The sequence below is a fragment of the Gracilinanus agilis genome, chromosome 5 (genome assembly GCF_016433145.1).
Source record: "Gracilinanus agilis isolate LMUSP501 chromosome 5, AgileGrace, whole genome shotgun sequence".
Lineage (NCBI taxonomy): Eukaryota > Metazoa > Chordata > Mammalia > Didelphimorphia > Didelphidae > Gracilinanus > Gracilinanus agilis.
In genome coordinates, this window is record NC_058134.1 from 259,247,201 (window position 1) to 259,255,971 (window position 8,771).

Below are 8,771 nucleotides of genomic sequence, written 5' to 3' on the forward strand. Positions count from 1 at the left end.
GGGGTCTAGGGGGGCTTGGGGAGAGGGAAAGAACATGAAACATGAAACTATAGGAAATATTCAAAATAAAAACTTAAAAAAAATATAAACACTTTTTCTTATGAGTTTTTCTTCTCACACCCACCCTAGTGGCTATGTGAAGGAGGGAGAGAAAATATTAATTGGAAAAAAAACTCAAAAATGAAAAATCGGCAGAGAAAAGTAGGGAGAGGGGGCAGATCTCTGATTTCATGGAAATAGGGAATCCCCTTTATATCAAGGCACCTTAGTCTGAGAGAGTTTCTTGGGGGCACCCTTAAATGACTTGCCCAGGGTCACACAGGCTAGAGATGTCAGACAAGACTTAGATCTAGTTCTTCCTGGCTTTTATGGCAGTTCACTAGTCACTCCTCTTGCCTTTTTGTGAAAAGGGAAAAAAAGAAACCAAACCATGGGGATTGCTTCCCTCATAGCTCACCAACTGGCTCTGAAAAGTCATTTTAAAATCGAGCTGTGTCTTTTTTGTTATTTGGTGTCCCGGAAGTACTTTTACAAATTTAGAGCCTTCTTAAACTGGAAAAGACCCTCCTCTTGGATATCGAAGGTCCTTTGCCAGAGGTTCACACATTGGGAATCACAGTCTCCTCTCCACAGTTGGAAACAGAAGAAACTGAGCTCCAGAAGGAGCCGAAGTGCCTTTTCCAAGGTCACCTAGGCAGGCAGGATCTTCTTTGAATTCTCTCCAGAGCCAGTGGTCTTGCCATTGCATTCACTCTGGGATACGTTGTCGTTCCGTTGTTTCGGCCACGCCTGACCGTCACCTCAGTTTGGGGGCGAAGATGGGAGTGATTGCCATTTCCTTTTTCCAGCTCCTTTCACAGATGAGGAAGTGACTTGGCCAGGGCCGCACAGCTAGCAAGAGTGAGCCAGGGGGCAGCTGGGTAGCTCAGTGGAGTGAGAGTCAGGCCTAGAGACAGGAGGTCCTAGGTTCAAACCCGACCTCAGCCACTTCCCAGCTGTGTGACCCTGGGCAAGTCACTTGACCCCCATTGCCCACCCTTACCAATCTTCCACCTATGAGACAATACACCGAAGTACAAGGGTTTAAAAAAAAAAAAAAAAGAGTGAGCCAGATAGGAGACTCTGTGGGTCAGGCACGCTGCCCTCCCTACCACCCGGCTACCCCGCTGTAAGGATGCGGTGGGCTCCACCGCTCTAGTGCCTCCAAGTCCCCCCTGCGGCTTCCTTCGCGTGTTCTTCCTCGTGGCCACGAGGCGGCGCTGTTCCCTCAGTTATCCTGGAAGCTCAGCGCCCTGGGCTGCTGCTGCTGCTGCTGCTGCTGCTGCTGCTCCTGGGAGCTCTGCAGCCTCGGGGCACCCCACAGTCTGAGCACGCTGAGGACCCTTCTTAAAGCCGCGTGGAAGCCGGAATCTGCAGCCTCCGTGGAGCCTTTGGTCAATGCCGAGATGGCCAGGACAGGCTCATGAAAGCCTCTACCGGCGTGTTCTTCCTGCACGGTGTGGGACGGAGAACCCCCTTTTCACATAACAGGCTCGACGACTTTTATTTAAAGGGATGATCTAAATTCTGGCTTATCCGCCCCTAAAATAGGGAGTCGTGGTGACATTCTAGGACGTCTTCCCGGCTCGTTTGTCAATCAAACTTGCGTTTATTGCCTTGGATTTAAATAACTTTATTTAGTTTTCAAAACAGGGCAGAACAAGGCGGAAGGGCAGGAAGCAGTAGGCCATGGCATGGAGGGTCGCACAGCTGGGAAGGATCTGAGGCCAGATTTAAACCCAGGACCTCCTGTCTCCGAGCCACCCAGCTGCCTCCAACGCACTTTAAAATGCGGGAAAAAAGGGGGGAGGATGAGAAAATAAGAAACGTTTCTTATTCATGGAACAGAATCTTCCACAGCCTTTTAATCCAGGAATTTAAGCAAAGTTGGTTTTTTTTTTGGGGGGGCTACATTTTCTGTAAATCCTTTCACTTAATTTACATGGAGATTTACTATTTCTTGGATTAATCCCTATATTAAAAACAGCTAGCTTGTATTTTACAAACATTGTTTAAATATTTCTCACAATGTTGCATTATACAGAAAGGAAAACTAATTTGTTTTGAAGGAAATAGCTAGACTATAGGTGATAATAAAATTCATCGAGGGACCAATTACATCCCCCAAATGAGCAAGTTTTAAAAATCGATTATGCTTCATACATAGCAGCACAACAGATTCCTTAACCAAGGTCAGGATTTTTATCATCCTATGAGGGCTTCATAAAATCCTGAATAAAGCTTAAAAACTTTTTGTTAACTTAGATTGTGGGGAATTGTAGGAAATATAAATGGTACTTTACCAATTAATTGGCTTTTCTTTCCACTTGTGATAATAAGGGTTTCACTCCTGACCGGACAGTTTGCTTCCTTATCTACTAGGATTATTTGGAATTTAACACAGGGTCTGAAATTAGAATCTGTCATCTACCATTGTCTGAATAAATTTGCTTTTTGGTGCCATTTAAAGAAGGAGGGAAGTACATAAAGCAATTCTGTTCAGATTTTGAGAATTGACTGAAGCAGTACTGTTTCCTAATGTACTTTCCATTTAGCCTTAAAAAAAAAGCCCTTACCTCCATCTTAGAATGGATACTGAGTTTCATGTCTAAGGCAGAAGAGCAATAAGGGCTAGGCAATGGGGGTTAAGTGACTTGCCCAGGGTCACACAAGGCAAATTGAACCCAGGGCCTCCCATCTCTAGGCTGGCTCTCTATTCACTGAGACACCTAGACACTCCACCCCATTTAGTCTTTTCCCCCCTACATATTTTGAAAGTGACTGCAGCTTTAACTTTGTTAAAATGGAATATTAAGTTGAGATAGAGAAGTTACTTATCCACAAGAATCCTAAAGTCTCTAAAGTCTATTTTTTTTAAATTTGGTCTGTCCCTTTACAAGTATTTTCCGAGTCCCTGTTATGTGCCAAACACTGCTGAGCAGAAAATTACTAAATTCTCCAGCAATTACCAGCTGAAAATCCTGGCTTTTTCCATAAATGTCAGGTGAAAACACAAAACAGGTGCTAGCCAATCCGTGTGTGCAAAGTTGTGTCGGGAGAGGGAGGAGACCCAGCCGGCCTAGAGCTAGACCATTTAGCAGATGGAATGTGCCTTCTTCCCAAACAATGGGTAAAGCTCTTTAGAGGGCATCCAACCTACCATCTTTTGGATGTTTGGTTTTTGTTTGTTTGTTTGTTTTTTAACATTCAAAACTGGAATCTGGGCAGGCTCAGAATTTCATAAGTGGAAAGAGCAGGATAGCCAGAGTTCCAACCCGAATATAATGTGATCCATCTGTAAAATCTGTATTATGGTCCTGTTCGTTGCCCATAACTGAGTGGCTGAAACACGGGCTCGCATAGATAATTGCATTAGCTACAAGTCAGTAAAGTAAGGGGAGGTCTGGGAGAAGAATTTGTAAAAACAAAAGGGAATTTGACAGTCAGGATAAATTTCAAGATGTTTCTTAGTGCCTAGTACTGTGCCTGACACCAATGAGTGCTTATTAACTTGACTTTTCCCAATTAGCCAAGAAGAACACACTGTCCAAAGGTTGGGCGAATTAGTGGATTCCTTTAAAAACCAACTCCGCTTCCCACTTGTCTTGGCAAGGAGAGAGAGAGAGGAGTGATTTGCCATGTTAGGTCGGGGGATTTCATTTAAAAACATAAACGGCGATTCCCTCTTTAGGGATAGTTCCACTCGGGGTGGGCCATTTCAGGAGGAGAGCTGCTTTCAAACCCTTGGCATCCCTTGGCATCCCTTGGCATCCCTTGGCATCTAGGATACAGGCTAACCGTGGGAGCCAGATTTATAGCATAGGCTCCTGTGCTGCTTTCAGATTTGCAAACCTCTCTGTTCACAAACGGCCACCCGGGCAGGTACAGGGTGTAGTAATATCTCGGTTTTAGAGAGGGAGGAGAGAGCCTCGGAGAAGAATATTGGCTTGGCCCCTAAGTAGCCCACCAAGAGGAGCGCTCCTTTCTTTATTTGGACTGACGTCTCCCACTAAAAGTGGCGATTGACGGAAAATCTCTTTCATCTTCCACCCCTCTGGGAGCAATTTCCATAGAAGTTGCTATTGGGAGATTGGAAAGGGCCATTATGGACCATGGGAAAAAGGGAAAGGCCAGATTCTGTTTTAGAGAAAAGAAAAAAGCGGACAGTGTAGTTCTTCGAAGACCATCTCCCAACGGGGCGGAAGAAGCTGGTGTTTCCGGGCGGCATTCGCCTCTGCCCTTAATATCCAAACTCAGATGAAAAGGGCAGGGAAAGGGACTCGAGGTCACTTCTCTGGAATGTCTGAGAACAGCGACTGCAGCTCTGCTCTAGTCAGTGTGGTTTAGTGGATGGGAGCCCACTGAGAAGCCAGCTTTATTTTCGCATCCCACTCGGTGCCTAGCGCGGAGCTCCTCTGCACTGAGAGGAGCCCGAGGAGCGCAAGGAAGTGCGCGCCCCGGCAGCCTCCTCCTATGCCCACCCGAGCCCATCTGGAAGCTGGTTCAGCAAACACCAGTTCTCCATTCAAATGGGGCTGGAGGTTTCCCATGCGAAGCTGCGTCTGTGCTTAGGCACAAACGTATTTTTTAGAAGCTGGGTGTGGGCCACGTCAGAGTAACCCGAAGAGCCTGTATGGCTGTTGGCAAGCAAGATCGCCAGGCGGGCTCCAGGCTCTCCCGGCCTCAAGTTTTCCTCAGTTATCCTTCCTGGAGCATGAACCCAGAAGGGCTGAGAGGTGTGATTGTGTGTGAACTCCGCGGGGATCCCCCACTTCCCGCAATCTATTTTTTTTTTTTTGAGATGGGAGGTAGACGTTCCGAGAAGGGTTAGTTTTGGGGTGGGGCTAGAGTGGAAGTGTGATTGAGTGGGCACAGTGGTGGTAGCCCCTACTTACCACCTGCATACTTTCCCTTGTTTTCCATCTTTGTTGGTGGACTTGTTTCCCTCATTAGCACCACACACTTTTTCACATTTTGAGAGGCATGGGAAGGGGGGATTAGGGTCAGAGCTGGGTTTGAGTGCTGTAGCAGGGGTGGAATCCCCAGCTCCCCAATTTTTTGGGAGGAGAGGTTCCAGGGAGAAGGGGTTTGGTTCCTGAGGGCTGAAGTGGAGCGCGATCTCCTTGGCAGGATCCCCCCTTCGATTTCAGTCTCCACCTTTTTCAGTTTTTTTTTTTTTTTTTTTTTTTTTTTTTTTTTTTTTTTTTTTTTTTTGTGAGAAGGGAGTTGTTCGGGGAGAATCTAGGATAAGAATTGGTGTTTTAAGTACGATCCCAGAGGCAGGATTCCCCACCACTCCCAACCTTTCCCTTTTTTCCCACATTTTTTGGGAGAAGGCAGGGACGGGGTTCCTAGGAGAAATCTGGGGAGGAGCTAGGATTTCTGCCCCATATCGGCATTGTCTCCAACCTCCTCGATCTGGGCACGACTTTAGGCCAGCTGAGCACGTTGCCCTGTTTCTCCTGGGCACGGGGCGCTCCTATACCCATTTTTCTCCCTTCTGTCCCCTAGGAGTGAGGGGAGAGGAGATAGGGGAGGGCGGGGGCTGGAAGGGAGCCAAGTTCACCGACGCCAGCCAACGTTGTCTGGAGAGCGAGCGGGGCAGTCCGTCCGTCAGTCCGGCTGGCTGGCTGGGGCCCGGGGGCGGGTGGGTGCGCGCGGAGCCGCCTTTTCCGCTGGGTGTCACTCTGGGGCGGGAGGGATGGCCCATTCAAAAGCACAGGGAGGGGGCAGCGCCACTCGTCTCCAGTGAGCGGCTAGCTCGGAAGGGAGGGAGGGCAGACAGCAGCCGCAGCAGCAGCAGGAGCCGAGCCCAGACAGGACTCCAGGACGCAGCTCCCCGGCGCCCAAGCCGCCCTGCCCTGCGTCCTCCTGCTCAGCCTCCTCTACCCTTTCCGCTTGGGCGGCCGCGGGAGCCGCTGTGGGGAGGACGGCGCCCGCCTGCTGCTGCTGCCCCCGGCGCCAGCGGCTGCGAGGCGAGGAGGACGGGGAGGCCAAGGAGCAGGAGAGGCGGCTCGGAGGAGCAGGGGCGGCGGAGGCGGCGGCCACCCCTATGCCGAGAGGATGCTGGAGAGCAGCGGCTGCAAAGCACTGAAGGAGGGGGTGCTGGAGAAGCGCAGCGACGGGCTGCTGCAGCTGTGGAAGAAGAAATGCTGCATCCTCACCGAGGAGGGGCTGCTGCTCATCCCCCCCAAGCAGCAGCAGCACCAGCAGCAGCACCACCACCAGCAGCAGCAGCACCAGCAGCAGGCGGCGGCGGCCGAGCAGCCCCAGCCCAGTCCCCCGGCCGCAGTGGCCGCCGGTCTCGAGCCGCCCGCCAAGCTCAAGGAGCTGCATTTCTCCAACATGAAGACGGTGGACTGTGTGGAACGCAAGGGCAAGTACATGTACTTCACCGTGGTCATGGCCGAGGGGAAAGAGATCGACTTTCGCTGCCCCCAGGACCAGGGCTGGAACGCCGAGATCACGCTGCAGATGGTGCAGTACAAGAATCGCCAGGCGATCCTGGCCGTGAAGTCCACCCGGCAGAAACAGCAGCACCTGGTCCAGCAGCAGCAGCAGCAGCAGCAGCAGCACCAGCACCCCCCACGGGACCCGCACCCGCAGCCCCCGCAGCAGCAGCTGCCGCCACCTCAGCAGCCCTGCCACCGCCTCCTCCGCAGCACCTCCAACTCCGCCTGAGAGGGTAGAGGGCAGCTCCCCCCTCACTCCGAGCTGGACCAGGTAAGGGAGGGAGACCTGGGAGAACGGGATACCCGCGGTTCCCAAGGCCGGACAGCGATTGCGGAAGGAGGAGTGGGGGCCGAGGGTGGGCAACGGGGACAGAAGAGAAAGCCAAGTTTCTGGAGTGGAGGCACGGAGGGGACGGGCAGGGTCTCTCCGTGTCCCGGGCACGCTCAGACCAGACAAGTCTGTTCGTCCCGCGTCTTTTACTTTTGTGCAAGGAAGGCCGGGTACCTGGCGCTGGGGATGCAGCCAGAGACGCTACAGATTGCGCTCTAGAAAGCAGAGAGGCGGCAGGCGGAGGGAGACGGAGTGCAGGGCAGAAGGGATTCGCAGGGAGTCTGGGCCAGCTGGCACGGAGCTGGGGCTTGGGGGAAACCATTGTCCGAGAACGTGCGCCTCGTTGGTGGAAGGAGAACGGGGCGCCGGGAGTCTTTAGAGCCCTCACCGCCATTCAATGTCACTGGTTACTTCTTTCCAGGTTGAACTAAAGAACTCTTCGGCAAGATGGGAAGATCCCGTTTTGGTTGGCTTCGGTTGATCGGGAACCTCAAAGAAACAAATCCCCCGGACCCCAGCCAAGCTTAGGTATCTTGGACCTCACCTCTGTGGTAACCTGTGACTCGCCCCCCATCCCAATTAGTTTTCTGCACGGGCCTCCTCATGTTGCAGGGAAGAATTTCGAGTCATGAAGACTTCGACTATTATTTATGAACCTTGGAGAGGCTCTTCTAGAATGGCTCCGCTTCTAGGAGAGATGATGTACTGTAATTTTATTTTATGTATTTTAATTTGCAATTATTTATTAGTTTTTTTAAATGCTTGTTCTCAGACATTTCTGAATGTAGGCCACTTTCCAGAAATGAAACGTTTTGTCAAATTCCATTTGCTAATAATAATAAGCCCCCACCCTTGGAGAAGTGGGAAGGTGAAGGCAAAGGGGACAGGAAGAGACATTGAGAATCCATTTATTTATTTCAAGGAGACTTTAATAAGGATACTGTTTGTGATGACTGATGGATGGTTTGTCATGCCAAGTCCACGCGCCTTGACATTTAAGTTTTTTATTTGGTTCTCCCCTAGAGCTCTATTTTGGGTAGAAATTCATTAAAAGCAATTAAGTGTTAAGAATTGTGTATGAGAATCTAATATTCTAAATGCAACTGCTCTGAGAGGGGGACAAAAAGACACTGAAACTTGGTTTCCAAATATCGATGAAAAAATAGAGGGGGTGCAGTTAGGTGGCTCAGTGAATAGAGATGGAAGGTCCTAGGTTCAAATTTGACCTTAGACACTTCCTAGCTGTGAAACCCTGAGCAAGTCACTTAATCCAGTTACCTAGCCCATACTGCTCGACTGCCTTGATACCAATACACAGTATTGATTCCAAGATGGAAGGTAAGGGTTAAAAAAAAATACCCAGCTGTTTTAAAGAATTATCGGATTTCTCTTTAAACTCTATGGGCCAGGAACAAAATGTCATTTTGTGAAAGACTTCAGCCATCCTCTAAATAGACCTAAGAAGAAGTCTTTCAGATTGTGGCTTCTTTGTGTATTAACTTAAAAATATGTGCTTAATTAAATTATTTCCAATGGGAGCAGGAAAGAGAACATTTACACTTTGGCCCAAGTTTTTGCCCCATCTGCTTTTCCCAAGGCTCTATGGTATGATTTTAATTTCATTTTCTGACCCTTTTTGCAATGATTTTTGAAGAATTCCTCAGTCTAAAGTCAGGTGGTAAATACTTGAAAGGGTTCAAACATCCATAACTTTTAGTTTTTGTAGTGAAAATGCATTGCTCAGAGAAACCCATAATTTTTGCTTTGTAGAACTGTCAGAAGTGAAAAGGTATGGAGGTATGGTTTGTTAGTATCCCTATAACGAAACCCTGAAACTAGGGGAAAATGTAAAGGACTCATGATTGGGGGAGAAAGGGGGTGGGAAGAGAGAGAGAGAGAGAGAGAGAGAGAGAGAGAGAGAGAGAGAGAGAGAGAGAGAGAGAGAGAGA

General features: G+C 49.4%; 1 protein-coding gene across 1 annotated transcript; it reads left to right on the plus strand.

The window, feature by feature from the left end:
• Positions 1-4,672: 4,672 nt before the first annotated feature.
• PHLDA1 (pleckstrin homology like domain family A member 1) lies at positions 4,673-7,868 on the plus strand. Its single transcript, XM_044679185.1, is given in 4 exon segments — positions 4,673-4,775; positions 5,551-5,900; positions 5,902-6,762; positions 7,244-7,868. Coding segments are annotated over 3 exon segments (1,272 nt in total). The 3' UTR covers positions 6,721-6,762; positions 7,244-7,868.
• Positions 7,869-8,771: the final 903 nt, after the last annotated feature.